We start from the raw sequence: 27,783 nt of genomic DNA, 5'->3' as shown, positions 1-27,783 counted from the left end.
AAATGAAAAATTCAACTACTAAAATGATCCAGAAATGCTAAATACCCAAACACATATTTTTTCTAAGAATACTTGTGGAGTACATTAAGTTAAAATGTTTAAAAATATAACATTCACTCTGATTGCAACTAAATAAAACTTATATACATGTATAAACAAAGATTGGGAGGAAAATAATTGTTATGTTATATGTTGGACATATAGGAAAATTATTTTGAAATTTTAAGTTCTTTATAATGTTTATCTCTGGGTGAAAGTACAGTTATTATAATATATTAAGACGGTACCTTCAACATTTTCATTTTCATAGTAAAAAGCAATATTCTTCAACAAAAGCTCATCACTTAAGTCGCAAAGGTGAATTAAATTCAGATTCCAAAATTCAAAAATGTTTATATTACTTAGGATGAAATATTCACACCACTTTTTCTGAAAATTAGAAATAAAACCAAGTCACTGACAATTGCTATACTAGCAATAAACTATTATACAACTTCAAACACATCAATAATCCAATGAAAGGCAAGTTGGCAAGGTTCCTCCAATTCTTATTAATGTAAGACCTTTTGAGCTGGATAATGATGAATGCTTTATATCTAAAAAGACTGGATCATAAAATAAAACCAAACTGACCAAAAAATTAATTCAACATTGTTCCTTATTCTGAATCATAGAAACCTGTGTTGGACTCAATACAATTTTTTTTTTCTCACACTAATCCACAGATATAGTTCCAATGCTACAGAAATACTTCTGCTTTCAAATGCGCCTCTGTTCTTTACTGAGGTTTTAATGTTTTCCGGTTTTACTTTCAGGTCAAAAGAGGATTTAAAATATGGCATTTGTTCAGGGGAAGATGCCGAATCCTCAAACTCAAAGACTCCGCTCCATCTACTTTGGTGTGCTCTTGTGGAGTTTATGACAGTGAGGTTATCTTCATGTCTAACACAGGCAGAATGTCTTCACTGGCCACACTTAGTTCAGAGCTAAGTAGACATGAGTAGACAACCTCAGCGAGTGAAAGCCTAGTCATCTTTTCAGCCAATGATAGCGTTTGGGGAATAAAGTTCAGTAGGGGGAAAACCGAGTGTTCTTTGCTCCACAATCCCTTAATGATAAAACCAAACACTTTCCGAACATGAACAATTTATTTATCTATGTTGATGTGGCAACTGATCCCAGAAGTATCCAATAGAAACGTAACATGGGCAAGCAGCATATATCTCATTCTAAATTTTCTAGAAGTCACATTTAAAAAAAAAAAGGCAAAATTATTTTATTGATCTAACATGACATATCCAAAATGTTATCATTTCAATGTGTAATCCATGTAAAAATATCAACAGAATAGTTTATGTGTTTTTCATACTAAATTCTTTTGAAATCTGGTGTTTCTTTTAAACTTAGAGCACACCTCAATTCAGACTACCCACATTTCAAATGCTCAATATCCACTTGTGGCTATAGGATACTGCTTTGAAAACCTAGTTTTGACCAAATAAGTTAGGGAGACTGCCCAAGGTTCATGAGAAATCATAAATATCAAAGTAGGAGCCTCCTGCCTAAAATGTAATTTAAACAATAATAAAATACTAAAAAGACCTCCACAGAGCCATAGAGCAGTGGTTCTCAAACTTCAGCATAAGCCTCACATGGAAAGATTTTCAGATAAAACACAGATTACTAGGCATCATTCCCAGAGATTGATTCAGTAGGTTTGGGGTAGAGCCTAAGAATTTGCATTTCTAAGAAGTTCCCAGGTGATGCTGATGCTGTTGGTCAAGGGAACCATACTTGGAAAACCACTGTCATGTAAGGTTCTCTCCACCTAATCCTTTCACAAAATACTACTAAGTACACAGTAACGTGTGAAAATAGTATAGCAAATATTCCTCATTTTATACACTTCCTACAAGAGGTGACTCCATGTGGTCTCCAAGTGTCAAGATGTGAGTAAACATTAAACTCTCCCTTCAGTTTGCTTAGCTGCTTTCTCCAGAGGCCTCAGAACATGCCTTTCTTTGTGAACATTTCAGGGGCTACCTGAATTTACACTTCCAGTCACTGGGTGCTACCAAAATGAAGCATGGAGAAGAGAAAGGAACAGAGGGATGCTTGACTGTGGGATAATCAGGTGTTTCCCCACATCAAGAGAGCAGAGGATGGTGGGAAGGGCACAGATTTGGAGGCTGTAGAGAAATGAAGTTAGCTCCAACTTGATCACTCAGTTGTGCTAATGGGCCACTTAACCTTTCTGAGCCCAAGTTTTTCATTTGTAAAATGAAGATATAAGAGTAGTAGTATTATATGTTAATAGGCTAGGTAAAGTACACACATAAATCTGGTGCAAAATAACTGGTAGCTATTCCTATCTTGCCCAGAAGTCCATGCCATCCTAATTAAAGAATGATGGTTTCTATCAGCTACAACCACAATGTCCTGCAGAGCCATCTTAGAACATTCCACAATTTAGACAGACTTTGTAATATCCTTTTCACCTAATGACCATTGTCCATAAAAAAAATTGCTTATAAAACTCTATAAATGAGGGGCACCTGGGTGGCTCAGTCGGATAAGTATCCAACACTTGATTTCGGCTCAGGTCATGGTATCACAGTCCTTGAGATCGAGTTCCCTGTGGGGCTGTGCGCTGACAGCGTGGAACCTTCTTGGGATTCTCTCTCTCTGTCTCTCTCTGTCTCTCTCTCTCTCAAAATAAATACGTAAACATTTAAAACTTACCTAGAGAAAAACTCCCCAATGGGATTTGGGATATAGGAAAATATTTTCTCCCCAAAGCATCAGCAGAACTACATAATATTGTGTTCACCACAACACAAAACCTTGTAACACTTCTGTTAGAACAGTTGTAAATGCCCATAAATACAAACCTAGATAAACAATCATGAATATTTGTTTCTTAACTTTAATTGTTGATCCTACATCCCTATTATGCTATTTCAATAAATATAATCTAAGCACTACAAAGTAAAATCCAATTCAATTACTTCCTAGTCACACTCAGATCAATTCCCTTCATGAGTCTCCACTGCATCTCCCATGCCAGACTTTGACAGGAGTGTTACCTAAGTGTCATCCTCATTTCAGTAAAAAAAAAAAAAAAAAAAAAAAAAAAAAAAGAGTGCCTACCACTCAGTATGGCTGTCTCCAGTTATACCTCACTCTTTAGTTATACCTCACTCTTTAGTATTCTATACAGGCAATAGTCCCAGATCTCTTCTATAGAGATTAAATGGTCAAATGGCCATGGATTGGCCTCTAGTTGGTTCCATGGAGTTCCTAGTCTACTGAAATATAGTCTCCAAATTTAGAGGGTTTTTTTCCATGTCATTTCCCACTAAATCCCCTCATCTGGCTTCTGAGAACTCTGTGAAGAATCACAGGTTCTCCTTCCCTCTCGATCAACTACCATGACTCATTTAGAGCCTACAGGAACTTTCAGATGCCTTCCCTCAGGAGGCATAGGGAAGATTTCCCACACTTTCATGTCTAGACAACACACTGCATTTTCCAGACAAGTTCCCTGGCATACATAGCCACAGGTATCCTAGGTGAGGCTAGTTTTCTCCCAGTCTCTTTCCTGGGAACTAAATCAGTTTCTTTGTATACACAGACCCCTGAAACTTTAGGAAGATTCTATCATGCCCTTCCCACCCCGCTTATGGTGATTCTATTCATTTATTCCCCAACTCTCTCCCCCTCCCCAACTCATGGACACTTTATGAGGGAGATGTAGTGGGGGCAGAAGATGGTAATTGTCTTTTTCAATAATATTTGTTATACATAGACCAACAATTATTATTTTTCCCCAATCCCTAAAGAATCCCTAACTACATTTCAGAGTTATATCAACCTGGATACAAGGAAGCTGGGGTCTTCATCCACCAACTCCTCATCTGTCATTGGTGGAAGGCATGAGAAACATTAATACCCCAGCATTTCAGATCAAGAAAACAAAACCTTCAGGCAGAGAGTTGCACTTATAGTAAGACGGAGAAATAGGTAAGTGGGAGACATAGATAAGGAAACAACAATAGCATCTGCCACACTCCCTGATGAATACTTCCTCACTCCCACCTGTTGACCCATGCCTTTATCTTTGTCTAATGATCATTCACAATTCTTTATTGATCATATCAGGACCTCCAGTTCTACAGCTCCTCTACTTTCTCCTCATCCAATAGAGTCCATTTGGTTTGTCTCCAGGAAACTTTGTTTCCTAGTCTATCATTTTTACTACCTTCTTGCAAAGATACTAAAGTCTCTTTTCCTTTTTTATTTTCCATCAAACTGTATAGATCCACTAATAGCATTTTTGTGCCTAAATTATCTTGTCCCTTTTTTCCATACCATCCAATTAGTTGCTTTCCTTGTGCCTATGGCCATGTTGTTGCGACTACAGAAAAACAAAATCATACAATAATACAAAGTGATGCCACTATAATTGTTTTGTCAAAAACTTCAAATAAGCATTCAAAAGTGCTAGGCAGGACAGAATGGTATCTCTGTTTCTCAGTATAGTTTACTCCCCTAAGTTCCCCAATAAATATTTCCAAAATGTTTCCTGGTTCTAAACTTCTGGGCTTGCTTCCTTGCCACAACATTCAGCATATGACTTTGTCTCCTACTTCACAAAGAAAATTGAACCAGCACATAGGAACAAAGTTATCCTACAACTTCTATCACAGCCAATGTTGCACTGTTCTTTCTTTATTGTCTCCTATAAAAATGGCAATATTGCTCCCTCTGGATAAGAATATACTCTAGATCCTATCCCCTCTCACCTTACTTTCCTTGTATTTTCATCCTATTCTCTTAATTTTATGATCAGCATTTAAACATGCTCTGTCTTTGCCATTTTAAAAACATTCCTAATAGACACACTTTCCTATCCCATTTTATCCTGTGTCACTTTCCTTAATCTCAACCTGTTACATATAAACTTATTTTCACCTTTATTTTCTCCTTTCCACTCACCACTGAACCCACTCTACCATAGATTTTTGCTTCTAGGCTCTCCATTAATATGTCTCTTAATTAAAATCAACAGTGAGTCCTATGTCATTAAACCCAAAGTAGTATTTTTGGTCCTCAACCTCCATAGCATTTGGTACTATTAACCACAACCACCTTTTGAAAATCCCAGTTCCTTTGACCTTCACAACAATCTATTGTCTTAGCTTTCTGCTCTATTCATCTAACCAGCTCCTTCTCAGTGTCTTTTCCTAGTGTCAATCTATCCCTAACCATTTAATATTGGAGTATCTCAGGTCTCTGTCCTAGGCCCTCTTGTCTTTCCTAAAATAATTGTATCCACCGCCATGGCATTAATTAACATCCATAGGCTAGTGATTCCCAATTCTTTACCACCAACTTATTCCACTCCACTAAGCTCTAAACCAGTATTTCAAATTGTCTACTAGATATTTCCATTTGGATATTTCACTGACATCGTAAACTCAATATTCCCAAAGCTGAACTCATAATCTTTCTTCGCAATTATACTTCATACGATGATACTGTCCCCACAAATGCTCTAGCCAGAGATCTAGAGTCATTTGACTCCTCCCTTTTCCTCATGCCCACACTAAACTTAAGTTTATACTTTAAATAATTCTTGAAATTGCCTACTGCTATTCATGCCTACTTACCATTTCCTTAGTCCCTAATATCATTAGCACATATATCAGCTGAGGTAACAATCACCCAAATGGTTTCCCCAAATCCATTTTTACCTCTACAATGAACTCTCTGCATTGCAAGCCAAAGAAATTTTTTTTAATGTTTTTTTTGTTTTGTTTTGTTCTGTTTTGAGACAGAGAGAGAGCATGAGCAGGGGAAGGGCAGAGAGAGGGAGACACAGAATCAGAAGTAGGCTCCAGGCTCTGAGGTTTCAGCACAGCGTCCCACGCAGGGCTGTAACTCATGGGCTGTGAGATCATGCCCTGAGCTGAAGTCAGACACCTAACCGACTGAGCCACCCAGGCGCCCAGAAGAAATTTTTTTTTAATGAAGTGCCATTCATCTCCTTGCAATCATTCAGTTGGTTCTCATTGTGCTTATGATCAAGTTAAATCTCCACATTCTTTTCACAGGACCTATACAGACCTATGTGATTTGTCTCTTACCCATCTCTTCAGCTTTATCACTTCTCTTTCTATTCTAGTTCTACAAGTTGTATTCCAGTTCCTTGATCATGCCATTGTCAGGATGATCCCACATGCTGTTTCATCTCCTAGAATCCAGTGTCCTTCCTCTCACCAACTTGCCAATCCCTACTCATCCTTCAATGTTTGCATTACTTCACATCTCTTCAATTCTTGGAAGAAGCCATCCTTTTCTAACTGAACTGAGACTTTTTATCATCAGACTCTAAAGTATCCTGTAATTCCTCCTTAATATTAATTTTAAAAAATCAGTATCTGTCTTCCTGCAAAATATAGCTCTATGAAAGTGGTAGGATGAGATGGGTAAATATATTATTTTTCTCACTGTATCCCCAGTGATTCACACAATGCATATGCATTAGATAAATATTTTGGGGCTAGCTTACTAATTGATTGGTTCTAAAATATTTTTCTTGAATATTTTGACTAAAAGTGTCAAGATTCTCTAAAATTTTCCATTTAGGGGCGCCTGGTGGCTCAGTTGGTTGAATGTCCAACTTTGGCTCAGGTTATGATCTCATGGTTTGTGAGTTTGAGCCCCACATTGGGCTCTGTGCTGACAGCTCGGAGCCTGGAGCTGCTTTGGATTCTGTGTCTTCCTCTCTCTCTGCCCCTCCCTTGCTTGCAGTCTGTCTCTCTCTCAAAAATAAATAAACATTAAAAAATTTTTTTTTAATTTTCCATTTAAATTGATCCACTAATCCCACTTCTGGGCATGAAGTCTAAGTCAACATCCCCAAATCAAAGGAAAAAGGCTTACACTCAAAAACCAGGAGAATAGCAGCAGCATTTATAACAATTAAAACCCTCTTAATATTCCACAATATAAGAATGGGTGAGTAAACCATGGTACATCCGTTACAAAAATAGTGGCCACTAAAAAATTATGCTAACCAAGAGTATGAAAGAAAACTTCGAAAAATATGTGAGAAGAAAATGTCATATATGAATATGAATATATATATTCATTCCAATGTCTCAAACAGTAACAAAAAATAACAGAAAGACTTATTCATTTAAAATTAAGAGAATAAAACAAAATATTAATAGTTATTGACTTGAATAGTGGGTACCTGGGTAAGTTTTTCTTTTGTTTTTGCTATTTTCCTACAGTCTACAAATATTGTCTAAGTAATATCTATAATGGACAAAAATAACTATTACATTTATATCTTTAATTCCTCTCAAGAGCAGAATACAATGGTTACCAATCTCACATAATTAATAACACAAAAACCTGATCTTGACAGAAATTGGAAGAAGGAAAATAGAGAGTTTTTTCCTTAGACTGGATATATAGCATGCTGTTTGTTATTATTACCAAACAGAGTTGTTGAAATTAGCAAGAAAATGACTTGGGCCATTAAACCTTTAAAGTCCCCAAAGGGCTGACATTATTCCCTTTTAAATCTGTTTTGAAGGTGACTGTGGTTTCTTTATATCAGACAATTGAAACAAAAAATAAACAAACTAATACAGAGCATATTTACCATTTTCAAGAAAGTCTGAATGTTCTGAGCCCAATGGGAAGTGATGAATCTAGCACAGGCCCTTTGAGAAAGAGGTAAGTGGAGTAGAAAAACCACACTGAGACAATGCAGTTTACACAAATCTTCCATTTCTTGCATCATGTTTAAGCAATTACTTTCCACCTGAATAAAATAAAGAAGGCAAAATAGAGACCACCAGGCTATGAATTGCATGTAGTACCACAACAGTCAGCAGCCACATTTTCCTGTGTAGGAATCACACTTTATTACATTCTTAATTCTATGTTTTTGAGTTTGTTTCTTCATACATAAATTTGAATGCATAGAAAATACAGAATTCAGGTAAGGGGACAGGGAACTGCCAGCTGAAGAGCAGTTTACATAAAACATTCTTTAGTATTTTTAGGTAAGCCTAACTTTAGGTGAGCTGGTCCAGCATCTAAAGAAGCCATGATCCCACAGGGCTTTGTACTGATGGAGCCATACTTTAAATGCCCTATTCTGTCTAAAGCATCATACTTTAAATTTTTTTCATCTTTTTATTTATTTTTGAGAGAGAGAGACAGAGCGACCGAGGAGGGGCAGAGAGAGAGAGGGAGACACAGAATCTGAAGCAGGCTCCAAGCTCTGAACTCTCAGCACAGAGCCTGATGTGGGGCTCGAACCCTCAAGCCATGAGATCACAACCTCAGCCAAAGTTGGATGCTCAACCGACTGAGCCACCTAGGTGTCCCTAAAGCATCAACTTTAAATTTTTTTTTTCAATGTTTATTTATTTTTGAGACAGAGAGAGACAGAGCGTGAGCAGGGGAGGGGCAGAGAGAGGGAGACACAGAATCTGAAACAGACTCCAGACTCTGAGTTATCAGCACAGAGCCCAACACGGGGCTCAAACCCACAAACCATGAGATCATGACCTGGGCCGAAGCTGGACGCTTAACCGACTAGCCACTCAGGAGCCACTAAAGCATCATACTTTAAAAGTTACACTGAACATTACCACAGTGAATAAACCAGGACACATCTAAAAAACTTACCCAATTAGAAAAAGTGTGAAGAAATGGGCATATTTAACATAATGGGACAAGGGTCTCCAAACCATCTTCAAATGTTTGCAGGGTTGTCAGTAAAGCAAAACTAAGACTTATTTCAGAATGCCCCCAGAAGGCCAAACAGTCTAATAGTTAGAGAAGTTCCAGAGATACACTCGGTCTGGTATCATTTTTGTGATAATAATTTAAAATGTCGTGCCTAATCATGTAAAAAAATATTTTACTAAAAATATATTCAAGTAGATATTGGAAAACCAAATATAAAGGATGTTAGGTAAAATGCTATAAGTCCTGTTCATTTCTCTGAGAGTGTACAAAAATGCTACAAAATGTTTCATTTTTCTTTAATAAAAACTTTCAAGCAAGAATGCCCTCGCAGTCAGGTTGTATATAAAATAATGTGTGTACACACATGTGTGTGTACATGTGCATATGTACACATATATATAAGGAGGACTATTTACTGGAGAGCAAATCCATACTGGCCAACAGATTCTTAAGGGACTCTATCAACCATAAAGAAGTTTAACACCTTCGGTGGGGGGGAGGGGGCGCACCTGGGTGGCTCAGTCCATTAAGCCTCCAACTTCGGCTCAGGTCATGATCTCACAGTTAGTGAGTTTGAGCCCCTCATTGGGCTCTGTGCTGACAGCTCAGAGCCTGGAGCCTGCTTCAGATTCTGTGTCTCCCTCTCTCTCTGTCTATCCCCCACTTGCACCCTCTCTCTCTCTCCCTCTCTCTCTCTCTCTCTCTCTCTCTCAAAAGTAAACATTAAAAAAAACAGTTTTTAATAAATTAAAGTAAAATTTTAAAAAAGTTTAAGACCTTTAGTACTTCTCTAGCAAGGACGGCACTAAGACACTACAATGAGAATGTTCTTTCTAAAGACAGTTTGGTATTATGGAATTTGAACAAAACAGACATGGGTTCAATTCACTCTGCTATTTAATTGAGGAATGTTTCCTGGACTATCTGAACTTCAGGCGTTCCCATATGTGAAGTGGGAATAACAATACCTCCCTTAAAATGCAGTTGTGAGTATATAAAGGCACAAGGCATAGAGCCCAGAACATGATAATGTAAGCTCTCACCATGTGCTAATTTCCTTTCTTATTCCTCCTTCTTCTGGATGATTGGACAAATGTGACTTAAATGGGTACTAAGAAGTACAAAAATCTGTATAGTAAAACACTAGATCATATAACAATATAATAGATATTTCTTGTAAACAAATTCCAGTTTTTCCCTCTTGGGGGGAAATTTATATGAATAAACTAGGGAAATACATAAAATACCGAAAGGAAGAAAAGGCAGATAGATCTCAATAAAATTTCAAAAGTGGACAGCAATGATGTTTCACAGGAAAGTTATAATAATCACACCTCTTGGATGTCAGTGTTCTGATCAGAGATAGTCTTGTTCCTGTTTTCTAAAAAGTGATGGTACATTCTCAAAGACAACGAGCATGAAGTAACGCAAAGAACACGCCGAATGTCAGATCCTTCTGGCCAGAGTTGCTTAAGCAGAGAAATAGTTTCACATGCCTGTCACAGAAGAAAACTGTAAACATCATGACATCTAAAAAAAATTTTTATTCAAGTGATCTTACCAGAAAAAAATCATACAAAGATAGATATAGGGATTACATAAAACTATAAATATTTGTTAAAAACAATAAATAAAATTTTAAGATGAGAGTGCTCGTATCTGTAATATACAGAGAAGTATTAAAAACTGAAAGACAAAAAAAAAAGTGATATAATCCTTTTAGAAAGACAATTGATAAGACCTAAGTAAGCAACATATACACTTACCTTTTGACACATCAATTCCATTTTTAAAATCTACTCGAGAGGTATACCTCTAATAATACAAAATTGCACATACATATCATTAGTCATTACAGCATTTATATTTGTATAAATATAAATTTAAATATATAAAATATATTTAAATATAAATAAATATAAATTCCAGAGTAGGAAATTGGTTAAATAAATTACAGTATATCCACACAAGGGAGTGTTATGCAGCTATATAACATAATGAGACAGATTTTTAAAATCTCTTTAAAATAATTTCTAGAACATGCTAAATTTGAAAAGAAAGTCACTAAAGAATATCTACATTATGTGATCCTTTATTTAAGAAAGAAGAGGATATAAGAAAATACACACGTCTGCTTTTTTGTGCAAAAATTAATTATTTAATTAATTAATTTTTAAAAGGAAAGAAAAGAAAGAACACCAGAAGGATAAACCTGAAACTAAAGAGACAAGTTACCTACAGAAGTATTTGGGAGTGTGGTGAACAGTAGAAAATGGGATCAGAGTAGCAGGGATAAGAGTAAAGTGTCACTTTTTAGAGTATATCCTTTTGTATATCTCTGATTCTTAGAATCATAAGTATATTTCATATACCTTTCACATACCCTCTAAAATAAACAGGTTAATTTTTAAAAATCTGGATATGGTTGGGGTACCTGGGTGGCTCAGTTGGTTGAGTGTCCAACTTCGGCTCAGGTCATGATCTCACAGTTTGTGAGTTCAAGCCCCGCGTCTGGCTCTGTGCTGACAGCTCAGAGCCTGGAGCCTGCTTCGGATTCTGTGTCTCCCCCTCTCTCTCTGCCCCTCCCCTGCTTGTGCTCTCTCTCTCTCCAAAATAAATAAACATTAATTTTCTTTTTACTTTAAAGATCTGAATATGGGTGGGAGGGACCCAAAATGAAATACAAATATTAACCAACAAACCTACCTGTATTAATAATGAATAACATAACCAAACTGAATGGGGTGAGCAAGAAAAGAACTAACCTAAAAAACTTTGGAAAGCAGTATTTTAACATATTCTATGACTAAGGCTAAAAAGAACTGCACATAAATCCCGTAATCCACCTAGTGAATATGTTTCTCACAAGATGTGGTTAGCAATTCTAAAACTATATGTATATATTAGAATTGATGAAAAATAAGTAAATATATTGTATGTAATGAGAGAGCTGAATTTCTCACAGTTGGAGAAAGAAATTACAAATAAAGAAATGGGAGGGGTAAAATGAAGGATGTGAAGTTGAACTGGAGTAAAAGTCATTGGTGTGAAAGCATGATATTTAAGATAGATGATAGATACATAGATACATAGATAGATTTAAAAAAATAGACAGATGTGTATGCATGGCTTAGCATATATACATATATTTCCTAGCTGTTTCTGCTGAAAAGTCCTTATAGTAATGACATCCCAGTGGAAATGAACAAACATTAATTCCCAGATCTTGGCTTCTAAATTCTACTTTCCAATAAAAGCAACCAGAACTGCTTAGAGAAGTAGTTGATTTCAAGGCTGGGATAGAAAAAATACAAGATAAGAATGGTACATCTTATGGTTTCAAAAAGTGTAAAACAGTGCTCAGAAAGACCAGGCTTGATGAGTTTGAAGATAAATATACATCCATGTAGCCATCACCACCATGTATATCATCATCAAGGTCATGAAAGACATCAAGGTCATGAAAGATAAGGAAACACTGAGAAACTACTACAGACTGGAGGAGACTAGATAGAAATAACTAAATGGATGTGGAACCCTAGACAGAATCTTGGAACAGAAAAAGGACATTCATGGAAAAGTAAGTGAACCTCAAATAATGTCTGCAGCTTAGTTAATAGTATTATACTGATGTTAATTTCCTGGTTTTGAAAAATGCACCATGGTTACATAAGATGCTAACATTAGGGAAAGCTGAGTGAGAAGTCTATGGGAACTCAGAACTATTTTTGCAACTTTTTTTTATAACTAAAAAATTAGTTCAAATAAAAAGTTTTTAAAAGTTTCAGTACCTCGTCCATCATATTTTTCCATTTTAAATTTCCAAAAAGAGATTCTAGTGCTAAAATTCTACATTCTTGCAATTGTTTAATCAGGATTTTATAAGCATTCTCAATCTTCTTTTTATTCTGTAAAAGAAAAGCAAGTCACATAAATTGTCATAAAATATCTAATCACTTTCCAACTACAGAAAATCATATATTGAAGATATAATTGTGAAAATATATTTCCAAGTTAAAAAAATTACACTAATGTAATTACAGATCATCAACAATACTTTTAAAGTCTGTCAAGCAGCACTATGTTGTCTTTGCTGAATTAATTTTTGTCTGGGAACTTAGTGCATTTTATTTTTTAAAAAACTTTGTAAAAAGTATAATGAGCATAACAGAAAATTCACGTAAAGGGGAAAATTCAATGGCTTTTGGTAAAGATACAGAGTTGTGTAACCATCACCATAATCTAATTTTAGAACATTTCCAACATCTCAAAAAAAAAAAAAAGTGCACCCATTTAATACATTATATTTTATTGTGAAAAATTTCAAACATACATGTAAATAAGCAATAGCATAATCTCCCCTCAGGTACCTATCATCCAGCCATTATCATCATACACTGTTTTTATTATTTATATTTTAGTTAGTTAATATACAGTGTAATACTGGCTTCAGAATTCAGTGATTCATCACTTATTACACTGAATTTTTATATGCATTTCATATAGTCCTCAAATAGATAAGTGAAACAACCTCTTTAAAATGAGTACTCACTAACCTAGGAAACGTATTATTATACTAGATATAAAACCTAAAATTTAAAAAAAATCTTCTTTTTCAATTTTTTTAATGTTTATTTATTTTTGAGAGAGAGAGAGAGACAGAGTGCGAGCAGGGGAGGGACAGAGAGAAGGAGACACAGAATCCGAAGTAGGCTCCAGGCTCTGAGCTATCAGCACAGAGCTCGGCGGGGCTCACACTCATGAGTTTTGAGATCATGACCTGAACTGAAGTCAGTCACCCAACTGCTGAGCCAGCCAGGGACCTTTAAAAAAATCTTCTTAAGGACGGACTGGGAAGGATGTTTGTAGAGCACTCTTCAAGCTCAAATCCAGAAACTGTTTTCACAGAATGAAATGAGATCAATTGATTACAGTTCCTCTTCCCAATATAAAAATCAACTCCAGGGCTGATCCTACCCACAGCAGGCAACTAGAGTTGGAAATAGTTTAATGACTGGGATTCTAACTATAGCAAAACAAACTATCTTATCAGATTTCATGACAACCATCTGGAGGTTTCCAAATACCAGAAGGAGTATGACAGTATTCCCAAAGAGTAAAAAATGTTAATTGACTCACAAATTATTTTGATGAAATACAGAATTAATATCTCCATATGAGGATTCACTATAAGTAGTGAAAATTAATCAGAAACTAGATTCATTTATAAAATTAGTAAGTATTTTTAACTCCCTAAATTTCAATGTAGTAATTGTCAAATATACCAGTGCAGCAAAATAATAAGATCGAGCAAAGGATTAAAATCTAAATACTCTGAAAATTCTATTAATGCCTTAATATTATGAAATAAGCATTTTGTTTATTTCCCATCCTCATCACCCTTCTCCATTGTTTTCTCATTAAAACTACCGTATTAACAAGGATTTCACCAGTATGTCTTAGCAACAGAGGCATGAGTTTTTACCTCCAAATGAGTGCATTTCTGACCTTCATTAACTTGGAGGCAGTATACCACACAGTAGTTATGCACATAAGGGCTAAAGTCAGACTGCTCCTTTTCAAACCATGCTTTATTATTCATTTACTATTGATAATGAGCAAATTACTTACTCAAGTATCTATTTCCTCATCTGCAAAACACAGATGATACTTACACCTAACTAAAGGGCTGTTGACAAGATTTAAAAAATGACTCATGAGAAGTACCAATCATTGTTGTTATTACAAGTTCTGAACATATGATTGCATTTGTATTATCATTATTGTTAATTTTCTATACCTCTCTGTGAAACCTATGATAATTTCCATAGAAGTGGTAGAAATAAAAGTAAGTCAAGTAACTTGGAAAATTCTGTAAAAGTCTAGAAGAAATTTATATTTAGATATCAATTACCTCCTTGAAAAAAGTTTGGTTCGTGTACATGCTTGGCATAAGGTACGCATAAAGTCGAAGAATATTGGATGTTTGCCCTGAGGAAAGCACAACATTGACCTTGATTGCCCAAGACTGAATAATTAAAAAGTTGAAAAGGTGCGTTTGCAGATGGTTCAGGCCTTCATCTGCAACCATCAGGTAATATGGGTAACTGTCTTCTATGAAACTTTTCCATCCTTGTGATAAGCATCCAGAAAATTCTGTTTGAACATCAATGGTGGTATTATGCTGAAGATGAAGAATGAAAGCAGTTCTCAAAGGAAGAAGTTCAGGGAAGCTGAAATATGCGTACTCAGCATCCTGTAAGAATGGGATAAAGTATATTTTTTTTGAAATTACCATTTAGTTGGTTTACACGTATCATTAAAGTCATTAGAAGAAAAGGTTCCGATACAGTTTTGTTCTGCTTTATAGTCAGACCTTGACTGTCATTTCACAAATACATGCCATAAATCACAGTTTGGATTTAAATACAGGCGTCCCCATTAAGCAAGCACATAATGCTCAGGGTTTATCATACTTTCCCTTCGTAGTCTAATTCTTTTCCTCTCCAATTTCACTTCAAAAAGAAAAAGGAGAGAAAAAATATGCAAAAGCAAATGGCGGATATAAATTATCCAGAACAGGAAGCTGAGGTGAACCACGTGGAGAGGACGATCCCAATTTAGTGTGATTGTCCTGAAGCAGCGGAGGTTTTTCTCAACAGATCAAAATTAGTGCAGTAAACTGGACTGGAAACATTAGGTTAGAATACCGGCTCTGTATTCAAAACATCGCTTGCAAGAAGTCAGCAATGTTTAAAAATCTAACAATAGTGTTGACTGCAAAATGACTGAACAGACACATTCCAAAACCCTTAAGGGTAATACCTTGGTTACCTTCAGGGATAGGATAAGGAAAGGGTGGTAGTGGTTATACCTCTGTATTTGATACTGTTAATATTTTATTAATTATATTCATAATCAGAAAAGGAAGAGCAAATACCTTCCCTCAGAGGTATTTACTATGGAACAAAGAATAAATGAAGTAGTATCAATGAGTTTGACATTTTTCCAGGCTCAAAGAAACTGACTACAGAGTTCTGAAAACAGAAGCGCTTCTCCGAGTTGGAAAAGTTGAATCCAACTGAGCTTCTGTAGAGACTGCTCACCCTCCTTCATGAGCGTGTGTGTCTTTATATAAAGTTTAATTGCTGCAAATAAAATATAATCTTAAACGTGGTAATTTCTGAATACGGGGACTATGGGTATTTTTTCTGTTCTTCCCTTTAAACTATGAATTCTTATAGATGTATTTAACGTGTTAATAAGAAAAAAAAATAAAATAGTAAGGAATTTTAGGTTTAGGTCTTAAATCACATGTTACCTTGAAGAAAACTATGGCAAATTGTCCTCCTTTACTGATAAGATCCATAAGATAGCATTCAATTACATAAAAGAAGTGGAGCTGCTGCCCCTGCTTTAATGATTTCTCACATATGCATGTAGCAAGTAATGAATCGCCATCAATCAGAAAAAATTCAGATTCAACAAAATCATTGAATAAACTGGAATGTCTAAAATGAAAACAGTTAAAACAAAAATTTACATATTGATTAAATAAGGCCCCCAAAGACAGTAGCATTGTCATTATTCGCCCATTATCACTATCATCAGTAGGTGAATTTGCCAAGTGATTATTTTATGTCCGTCTCTACGCTAAGACTTTTCAAATATATCCATATGTATGACTATCCCTCATAGGAAGAAGGTGGGATCATTCCCATCCTGTAGATATAGAAAAAGAGGCTCAAAGAGACAGAGCAAATTATGTAAAACCACATGGCAGAATCTGGATTGGAATTGGGAATTTAACACCTCTATTCTGAATATAGACCTGTGTTAAATTTCCTTCCTGTTTAATCAATACTATTTCTTTATACAACAACAGGTTCATTGATAGCTGTGTACAAACAATGCAGGAGAAAACTGTTTCCATTCACTATCAAACAGTTCTCAAAGTTCTATGTTAAACAATCATATATGTATTTATATATGCATGTGCATATATAATTGTATATATAATATACCATAATATATATACTGAGATAGATACACATTACTTTCATGTCAAATAGATATACAGGAAATATGGTATCCAAATGTACACCTCTTTTTTAATTTATTTATTTAAATTCAAGTTAACATACAGTGTAGTATTGGTTTCAGAAGTAGAACCCCGTGATTCATCTCTTACACAGGACACCTGGTGCTCCTAAAAGTGCCCTCCTTCATGCCCATTAATGCCTTAATCCCTCCATTTAGCCCATCCCCCCACCAGCAACCCTCAGTTTGTTCTCTGTATTTAAGAATCTCTTGTCATTTGCCTCCCTGTCTCTTTTTATCTTATTTTTCTCTCCCTTCCCCTATGTTCATGTTTTGTGTCTTAAACTCCACATGGTGAAATCTTTATTACAATACTCACTTGGCTTTTGGCAATGCACTCATAATTAACTGTGACATTTTTTCTAAAAACATCATGTGTTCTTCTAAACCTAAAAAATAAATTATTTACTTATTATTTGAAAAAGAAGAAATAACAATAAAGTTATTTTAATTCTATTAAATCCATGTAGCTTAAAGAATCATTATTTTGTAATTTATAAATATTTTAAATTGAAAATTACCCATTCTTGCCGCTCTCTGGACCTCGAACCTCAACTGGAAAACATTAAATATAGCAAATTTCCTTTACTTTGGTACCTCTAAGTGGCAGTTATTAATGAAAATGACAGACCTACAAAGAAAGAAGAAAAATTAGAAATTCATTTATTCCATCAAGAAATAGTATTAAATGACTACTGTGTGTTAAGCAAAACATCAGGCAATGGGAATATATGAACAAAGGGCAACATGCTGTTAGTTCTCACGGAGCTTAAAATCCATCAGGAAAGACAAATATTAATCAGATAATCATATGGACAATGGAAAATTTAAACTGTGACAAAGAGGATAAAGGAAGCATCCCTAATGAAGTAATGCTTGAGTTGATTTCTGAAGGATGAAACAAAATTTAATTAAATACAGGGATGGGGGGAGTAGCATTCCAGGCAGAAAAGACCGTGTACAAAAAATACCAGAAAATACCATGTACAAAAGTCTTGTGTGATGAATGAGTGTGGGTGGTTCTAGATCCAGAACAGAAGTCAACAAGGTTGGAATGCAGAGAGTGAGGGAAGAGTTAGCTGTACTGGAGGGTTACAGAAATGTAAGAGCAGGCAGAGCCTTTGAGGGCATGTTTTCATCCTAAAATCCACTGACGGACTTTAAGCACGTAGTGTTATGAGCGGCTTTACATTTTGAAAGATTACTCTGGCTGCAGTAGAGAGAATAGATAAGATGGGATCAAAGTTCCTCTTAGTAAAGCAGAAAGAAAACCACAGTTCAGAAGGGTAATGAGAGTAGTTTGATGTAATACAGTTTGATGGTAGTTTGGGGCCCCTATGGATATTAAATATTTGAAAGGTTAGTTTAACATAATTTTGTAATTATGTATTACATAATTTTGTATTATGTATTATGGATCTGATACGAATGGAGAAGAGGGAAGAGTGAAGATTGTCAAGGATGATTTTAAGATTCTACCTGATGCAACAGGATGGAGGACGAGGCCATTCCCTGGGCAGGAAACCTTGGAACAAGCCTACATTTCAGGGAAGGATCATGAGTTCATTTGTGGTCACTCTGAGTTTGACTTGAGTTCAAGACTGTAGGACATGTCACGTGAGTAATTAAATATGTAGGTCTAGAGGTCAAACCCAAGGTCTGGGCTAGACCTGAATATGTGAGTAACTTGAATATTATTGTAAATAAGGCCACTGAGGTAGAAGAACTTGCTTGGATAGACAGACACAGTATCATGAAAGAAGAAGAAAGGACTGAAAATACAGTTTTGCAGATCACTAATATTTAATAAATGCCAACAGAGAAGAGGAAGAGTCTGCAAAGGTAATTGAGAAAGAACTGTCAAAGAGGCAGAAGAAAATGCACTTGAGCATTCTGTTACAAAAAACAAATATTAAGACATTCTTCACATATGCCATATAGTGTGTTAGGGCAGTGGAACTTGATAGATAGATGATAGACAGATAATAGATTAGATGGATAGATAGATAGATATTCATATTATATGACATTAAAGAACATATAATGATGAGGCACACATTGATATTAAATATTAGGGGCGCCTGGGTGGCTTAGTCGGTTGAGTGTCCAGCTTCGGCTCAGGTCATGATCTCACTGTTCCCGAGTTAGAGCCCTGCGTCGGGCTCTGGGCTGACAGCTCAGAGCCTGGAGCCTGCTTTGGATTCTGTGTCTCCCTCTCTCTCTGCCCCTCCCCAGCTCGTGCTCTGTCTCTCTCTGTCTCTCAAAAATAAATAAACATAATAAATATTAAAATAACAATGCACGGAGGTTCATGACTGCAAAAAATGAGTAAACTTGAAGAAAAAAGAAATTACTGTGGCTGGAATGGAATGTTTAATAAACACTTAATGGAGACAGGCAAAAGCATGGTCTCTCGCTTACCTAGTTATTCCCCCTTTTATCAGATCTAAAGAGCATCTACTCCTCACCAAGCATTGCACTTGCTGCCACATATACAAATATGCATAAAACATGGTCCTCTCCCCTCACAATCTGGTAAGGGTTTAAAGAGAATTAAATCAAAAAGTGTAACATGCTTAGTGACCTAGCAGAAATGGTACAGAAAGCCATTAGAGAATTGAAAGAGTTCTTCAATCAACTGGAGTAGTCAGTCTCTTGTGTTCTGAGGTTTTGAGGACACATTTAAAATATGAGAAAGAATTATGGAAGCATCTTAGAGAAGGTAAGAGATACAGAGGATCACATTTCAAAGAGCAAAACAATACTGGTTTAATGCACAGAGATGTGAAACCACACGACAAGTTTGATTCCACAGGTTGTTCCACATGGCATAAAACAGAATGATTTGATTGGAAATGAAATAGGAAAAGTAGCTATAGCTCACATTATAAGGGGCTTTTGCCCAGGGAAGAATTTTAGAGAATTTCCCCAAAACTCTCTGCCATCCAATTCATACAATTCCCAACCTTACTAACTGCACATTAGCCATACTGTCTTACTTCAGTTCTCCAAGTTGTACCAAGTTCAAATATAAAAGATGATTCCATGAGAACTGAGTGAACGGGAGAAAATTAACCCCAAGTATCTTTCAGAAGGGATAGATCCAGAAAAGGTAAGGTCAGATTGAATGAAATAAGGTAATTCATAGGTTCCCGGATGTTCTTAATGTCTCAAGAATTTTTCTCATGGTACTCCTAGGACAAAATAAATACCTAACAGTTTATTTATTAAGGAGTTAGCTCCAAACAAATTAATAAGTCCTAACATAATCATTTGAAAATAAAATACACACAAACAGAAAGAAATAACATCATTTTTAAATTAAATAACAATTACTAATGAGATATATGTGCCTATTGGACACTACAACTTTTCAACAAGAGCCATGGTGGGAGAATAAAACCCTTCTCAATTTGATAATTAAGGGGTTCCATAGTCTGCCTGCCTACCTCCTCTCATATATCCTATAGGAAACTTTTCCTATTAAACTTCATCCTGAACTCATGCCAACCTTACACAAAATGTACATAGAATTTGTATCACTATGCCCAGTTCTCTCTCATTTAAGGGAGAGTCATGGTAGGGAAAATAAAGCCTGCTACCCACCACAAAAACCACTGAATAAATGTAGATTTAAAAATCTGAATTATTAGACATGGGGGGTGGTATTAAGAAGAAGCTGGATGAATAAACATGAGTCAAGACCAGAACAGTCCTTTAAAAAGTTTGAATTAGCATTCTCAATCATCACAATATTATCTAATACAATAATAACAGGCTGCTACAGAAAAAACAAAAGTAAATCCTCAAAAAAATTTATACTTTCAGGAAAAAAGTCACATGCAGAGCAATAAAATGGACATGATGAAATCTCAAGTTACAGATCGGAAATCCAGGAAATTCCTTAGAAGGCATGAGAAAAAAACAAAGAGGGGCACCTGGGTGGCTCAGCCAGTTAAGCGTCTGACTTCAGCTCAGGTCGTGATCTCATGGCTTGTGACTTCAAGCCCCACAAACAGGCTCTGTGCTGACAGCTCAAAGCCTGGAGTCAGCAATAGCACTGCTAGGAATTTACCCAAGGGATACAGGAGTGATGATGCATAGGGGTACTTGTATCCCAATGTTTACAGCAGCACTTTCAACAATAGCCAAATTATGGAAAGAGCCTAAACATCCATCAACTGATGAACAGATAAAGAAGTTGTGGTTTATATACACAATGGAATACTACTTGGCAATGAGAAAGAATGAAATATGGCCTTTTGTAGCAACATGGATGGAAGTGGACAGTGTTATGCTAAGTGAAATAAGTCATACAGGGAGACAGATACTGTATGTTTTCATTCTTATGTGGACCCTGAGAAGCTTAACAGAAGACCATGGGGGAGGAGAAGGGGAAAAAAGAAAGAGAGGAAGGGAGGCAAACCATAGGAGACTCTTAAAAACTGAGAATAAACTGAGGGTTTGGGGAGCCCGGGTGGCTCAGTCAGTTGAGCAACCGGTTTCAGCTCAGGTCATGATCTCGCGGTCTGTGAGTTTGAGCCCCATGTTGGGCTCTGTGCTGACAGCTCAGAGCCTGGAGCCTGCTTCGGATTCTGTGTCCCCCTCTCTCTCTGCCCCTCCCCCACTCCCCTCCCTCATGCTCTGTCTCTTTCTGTCTCAGAAATAAATAAACATTAAAAAAATATATTTAAAAAAATAAACAGGGTTGATGGGGGTGGGAGGGAGGGGAAAGTGGGTGATGGGCATTAAGGAGGGCACCTGTTGGGATGAGCACTGGGTGTTGTGTGGAAACCAATTTGACAATAAATTTCATATTAAATAAATAAATAAGTAAAACATTAAAAACTTAAAAAAAAAAATAAAGCTTGGAGTCTGCTTCGGATTCTGTGTCTCCCTCTCTCTCTGCTCCTCCCCTGTTCATGCTCTGTCTCTCTCTCTCTCTCTCTCCTTCAAGAATAAATAAAAACATTAAAAAAAATTTTTTTAATTGATTAAAATTGTACCTGGCACACAGTTAGAACTGAATAAAATGAGGAGCGTTATTGGATGTTTTGGTAAAAGAAAATATAATGTTTTCAAAGTTCCAAGGGGAAAATATTTTGAACTTATAATTCTGTACCCAGTCATTCAATCCATTAGGAGGGCAGAAAGACAATATTACTAGATATTTAAGAAGTCACCAACCACCTAGCCTGAATGATAATGTTATTTAAAGAGACAGTTCAGAAAATTAGTGGGTAGATATCAGGCAGCAGGATAATCAAGAAACAGTATAACTACATATGATGCAGGAAAATTAAAGGAAGCTATAAAGAAAAATAGGATCCATGATACTCTGAATTTAGAAAAGTATCGATTTCAAACATCGGTCTTAATGATAACTACATTTCCAAGTCAACCATATAGATTGCTTCTACAATAAATAACATAATAAATAATTTTGTGACTTGTTTACTTGACTTCCCATTTTTTACTCAACCAGAAACAAATCACAAAAATTAAAGTCATAAACGGGCACCTGGGTGACTGTCGCTTAAGCGGCCAACTCTTGATCTTGGCTCCGGTCAAGTTTGTGGGATAGAGCCCTGGTGGGTCTCTGCACTAACAGCAGGAAGCCTGCTTGGAATTCTCTCTCTCCCTCTCTCTCTGCTCCTTGCCCGCTCTCTCTCTCTCCCTCTCTCTCTCAAAATAAATAAAACATTTTTAAAAATAAAGTCAAAAATATTGTAAACTATGATAAACCATTATAATATAAAAATAATATAATTAACCAAATTGGGAAGTTCAGAAAGGGATGAATAGTGGAAAAAGAAGAGCGTATATTAAGTTCCTCATTTTTCATCGCAGAAAGTCCAGAGAGAGCATCTAAAGATAATATATCAAAAATTAAGGGCTTCTGGAATCAAGAAGTTAAATTGCCTTTCTCATATAAGTACTGAACCACTGTGTTGCCAAATAAATATAAATGGGGAAATTTCATTTATACTTATATTACAACTTCTAATGAATTAATAGATCTTGTTATTTTTAGGTGCTAGAACAACAAAAATACAGGCAAATAGCTACTTCCATGTAGAAGTGCATCATTGTTGAAATATGCCAGCAAAGACGAGCCTGGGTGCCTCAGTCAATTGAGCATCTGACTTCGGCTCAGGTCATGATCTCCTGGTTCACGAGTTTGAGCTCCACATCTGGCTCTGTGCTGACAGCTGAGAGCCTGGAGCCTGCTTTGGATTCTGTGTCTCCCTCTCTCTCTGCCCCTCCCTCACTAGTTCTCTGTCTCTGTCTCTCTCTCTCTCTCAAAAATAAACATTAAAAAAAAGAAAAAAGAAAAAGAAATACTCCACCAAAAATTTTGACCTGAATTTGATCCAAACTCTAGTAGCAACAATTAATTAACGAGACATTTATAAGATAGAAGAACCTGTTAAATGATACCAGGAAGATTAGAATCTCTACAAGGCCAAAAAAAAAAAAAAAAAGGGAAGGGAAGGGAAGGGAAGGGAAGGGAAGGGAAGGGAAGGGAAGGGACTCCAATTTATTAACAAATTACAAGAGGATGAAAGAGACTACAACAAGCCCAAAGACATATTATCCAATCACAGTAGCGCCAAAACCTTATCTGGGTTCTGATTTAAACAATCTTTAAAAGAAAAGAGAGAAGGGATGGGAAAAAAGAGAAATCATAGATTATTAGAGACAGCCCAATTCAGAAAATAAGGCCCAGGGAATGATGGAACCTCTTGATGGAAAGAGTCAATTTCCTGAAACACTGGAGAAAAGCTGACCAGCAATGGACAGAATTCTAGATGCCCTCCAAGACTCCAGCCACCCTGGTGCACTGCCCTGTATAATATCCTCTCCTTGGGTGTGGGCAGGACCGGAAGATTGAATGGGATAGTCTCTCCCATGATTAGGTCACATTACCTAAGACTCCAACATTCCAGGAGACAGATTCTCCTGATAGCTTTGAAGACATAAGACACAATGCTTTGAGAGGACCACCTGGCCGGGAGCTGAGGGTGGAATCTAAAGGCTGAGAATAACCCACAGCCAAGAGCCAACAAGAAAACAGGGAACCTCACAATCCCACACCTGCAAGGAATTGGATTCTTCCAACAACTGGAAAGAACCTGGACAAGATGGCAGCTCCAGTAGGCACCTTCATTTTAGTCTGGTGAGACGCTGAGTAAAAGCATTCAGTTACTCTGTGTCTAGACTTCTGATTCACGGAAATTTATAAAATACTACATTTTTATTGACTTAACCTCCCAAGTTTGCGGTAATTTCTTATGCAGCAATAGAAAACAAATACATGCCCCTTGACCATTTTTACATTCTTTTAACTGTTATATAAGAAATAAATGATTATTGCATGAAGCCACTGAAATGTAGGGGTAGGTAGGAATCGCCTGTAAATTATTCGAATGCAGATTCTGATTCTGCAAGTTTGTAGTTGCGCCCCGATTGTGCGTGGGGTGGGGATGCTAGCTGCCTGCCGCTACCGATGTCTAGGTCATATTGGTTATGCTCAGATCTGACCTCCCTTAGTTTCCCTAAGGCCCCAGATCCCAGCATTCTTTCTTTGAAGAGGTCCCCTTAAAAGCCTGAACGCTCGCCCCTCTCCTTCGGATTCCAGACCCCGCGCTCCCCACCTGCGTCCCTTTCCTCTGCCTCTCCCCACGTCTTGCCTCCCGGCGCCAACGGGAGACCCGTCCGCCACCATTTTCTGGGGGCGCAGCGGGGCGCGTCCGGAGCCGCTCCCGGGCCACCTCCCGCCTGGACCAGAGAGCTGGAACCGCGAGCGACATCTCCACTCCGGGTTTCTCCCTGCAGTGACCCCGGTCGCCTCGGAGCCCGCTCCGCACGCCTCCGCCCCCAACCCGGTTCGCTCCCCGGAGCACCTCCCCCTGCTCCCGCCAACCTCCACCCCGGCGTCCGCACCGGACCTGTGGCGTCGGTGGAGCAGCTGCCGGGCACCTGCAGGGAAGGAAGCGACCGACAGGGGCTCAGAGCGCGGAGCCCTGAGTGGCAACTCGAGGGGGCGCCTGAACCTGGGCTTCTGACCTGCGGAGCCGCCTCGGCCGGTCTTTTGTACCCGGGAAGAAGTTTTGGTTTCGTTTCTCACATCGGTCACGTTTGAGTTTCGTTTTCCTTTATCACGAAGTAGGTCCGACGGGTTCCAGAAGAGTGAGTCTGAACATCCTTACCTTCAGTGGGGACCTTAAGACATAGCAGAAACGGTAACCTGGGCTTCGGAATTCGGACAGGAAACAGAGGGGAGTGAGGCCGAGAGATCTGGGACAGCTGGGAGATAAAAATCAAGGAGGGGCAGAGTTTAGAAATAGATCAAGTAGAACACTGTGGAATCTGAAGTTCCACCGTGGGTCTTGCTGCTCCCCTTTGATTCAAAAACAAAAACAGTGGGAAGGAACACCTGAACGTGGAGTTCTAGTAGGAGAAGATAATGATGACTGCTCTGTGCAAACTATATGTGGAGCCAAGAAACACCATTAAAAAATCAAATTGAAAGCGCAGCCGGCTCGCTTTTTACTTCTGCCTTCATGTTATTTTCACTAAATGTCTGCCCGTCGTGGCAGAAACTATTGTCAATTTGGGTTTTAACCCTAGCCTCTCTTTCCTTCTAGTCTCTTAATGTGCTTAGATTCATGTGCAAATATACTCGAATTCTAGGAAGAGGCAAGTGGAGGTGACAGTGGATTTGGGTAATATTAGCAACAATGGAGAGCCACAGCTGCTTTGTCTGCAAGGCAGGTAAAGAACAGATGGGCAGACACTGTCCCACAGAAAACAGAGCAGTGCGTGACATATTTTCTTGTCATAAATTGAAGAGTCAAGTTAAAGAAAAAGGTAGGGACGGAGAGACTGGACATTGCTCACATCCATCAGGCACCCATTCATTCATTCACTTATCTACAAATTTGTGATGACGAAACTGAGGAAGGAAATTTAAAAATTTGGAACTTGACACATGACTGGCCTAAAGTTCTATTATATTCATATCTGTCTTTCTCTAACATCTCTAATAATGATAATCCTCTCCTTCCTCCTGTCAAGAAGTCAGTGTTCTAAATCCTGCGACCCGTGAACATGTTCTCTGGCAAAAGGTACTTTGCAGAATTAAGGATTTTGAGTTGTGGCATTATGCAGAATAACCTGATGAGTCCACTCATTGTCTCCAACACTTCTTCCCCCTCTTCCAAATCCTCTGGCCCTTTTAGTCCAGATGTGCTCTGAACCTGCTCTGTCAAAGATCACCGATGATGATCCAATCATTGAGAAATCTGAACAATGCTTGTGCTTGTTTAGTCCATGATCCATTACTTCTCTCTCTCTCTCTCTCTCAAATGCTTGACAGATATCTAACCCATCTCTCTTTTCCAAAGAGCTTCTTTTCTCTTGGCTTACAATATTCTTCAAATCTATTCTCTTCCCACCTTGACTATCAAAATGGATGGATTATCACCTAACAACTGTTCAGGTGAAAAGTCTGGGAATCATTGTTGCACCTTCACCTCCCTCAAACCTTAGTGAACTGGAACTCCTGATACTTACAGAATCTCTTCTCTCTCTCATTTTCCAAAGGCTAGAGCAAACACCACCATTCCTCATCTGGCTAACTGGAACAGCGTATTCCCTTCCAGACTCCAGTGTGTCCCTCCACTCCATTTTCTAACCTGCCACCAGGGTTATTTATTAGCATGTAAAACCAAGCACATCAAGTCCCTGTTAAAAAACACTTCCAGGGGCGCCTGGGTGGCTCAGTCCGTTGGGCGTCCGACTTCAGCTCAGGTCATGATCTCACAGTTTGTGAGTTTGAGCCCCACGTCAGGCTCTGTGCTGACAGCTCGGAGCCTAGAGCCTGCGTCGGATTCTGTGTCTCCTTCTCTCTCTGCCCCTCCCCAACTTGTGCTCTATGTCTCTCAAAAAGTAAATAAATGTAAAAAAAAAAAATTTTTTTTTAAAAACCACTTCCAACATTTCTTCATTGCTTTTGGATTAAATCTACCTAGTAGTATTCCCTTTCCTTTGAGAACTCTCCAACTCTGATATGCTTCCTTTCACTTGCCCTAGAGTTATGGGGATGGGCAAACACATGACATCTAACACTGGATAGATGTGGTTAACCACAATTTATTAGTTATGTATACTCACAGCCCTGCACACCATGTAAGGCTATATATATATATATATATATACACATAGGGCTTGAACTCAGGAGCAAATAAACAAGGTGGGACTGTGGGAGGCAACCTTTGTAACAATCAGAAGTGGGGAGACCCCTGGCGCCCTTGGGAAGACAGGATTACATGTTTAATTACTTTTGCTGGCTGACAAGGAAGTGAAACTGTTAGGTAAATGCAGTTGTTCTGGCTGAGAAAGGAACTGGCTAAGTAAGGAACCCTTCTCTCCACATATGACTCCCAGTAACTTTGTTACTTTTTTGCCATTTACTACTCATAGCCCAAATACCTTTATCTTGTCAATTCTTCACATATTTATTGTTCGTTTTTCTAAAAGGTATAAAAAGCTTCCTGCTCTGGTCCCTTCTTCGGGTCTTTATTCTCTAGTTTAGGTTCCCATGTACATATAAAAATTCAACAAGATTTATATGATTTCCTCCTGTTAATCTGTCTTACGTCAGTTTAATTCATAGGCCCAGCCAGAGACCCAAAGAGGATAGAGGAGAATTTTTCCTCCCCTACAGCAGCACATGGAAATTTAGGACTTATAATACAATGCTTTGGCATCGTTTTAAGCCTTGGTGATGATTGAAGACTTTTTCCCTAGGAAACAAAGTAGACACTTGACCAGGAAGGAGGGAGCCAAATGGAGAGGCGATCACTGAAAACATAATTTTCATTTTTTTTTAAGTTTATT

At 37.5% G+C, this 27,783-nt stretch overlaps 1 protein-coding gene across 1 annotated transcript in view; it reads right to left on the bottom strand.

Annotated features, from left to right (window-relative positions):
• Window positions 1-27,783, bottom strand: part of LOC122217724 (probable ATP-dependent RNA helicase DDX60) — a 185,359-nt gene that overhangs the window by 88,490 nt on the left and 69,086 nt on the right. Inside the window, exons 3-11 of the mRNA XM_042935122.1 lie at window positions 25,092-25,188; window positions 17,400-17,509; window positions 17,198-17,267; window positions 16,100-16,289; window positions 14,693-15,034; window positions 12,570-12,686; window positions 10,113-10,274; window positions 7,679-7,840; window positions 288-429 (exon numbers count right to left, since the gene is read on the bottom strand). Of these exons, the coding sequence (XP_042791056.1) occupies window positions 288-429; window positions 7,679-7,840; window positions 10,113-10,274; window positions 12,570-12,686; window positions 14,693-15,034; window positions 16,100-16,289; window positions 17,198-17,267; window positions 17,400-17,403 (1,189 nt within the window). The 5' untranslated portion in view covers window positions 17,404-17,509; window positions 25,092-25,188. The remainder of the gene's footprint in view (window positions 1-287; window positions 430-7,678; window positions 7,841-10,112; window positions 10,275-12,569; window positions 12,687-14,692; window positions 15,035-16,099; window positions 16,290-17,197; window positions 17,268-17,399; window positions 17,510-25,091; window positions 25,189-27,783) is intronic.

Source organism: Panthera leo, chromosome B1 (genome assembly GCF_018350215.1).
Source record: "Panthera leo isolate Ple1 chromosome B1, P.leo_Ple1_pat1.1, whole genome shotgun sequence".
NCBI lineage: Eukaryota > Metazoa > Chordata > Mammalia > Carnivora > Felidae > Panthera > Panthera leo.
This window is presented reverse-complemented; position numbering and strand designations above follow the sequence as displayed.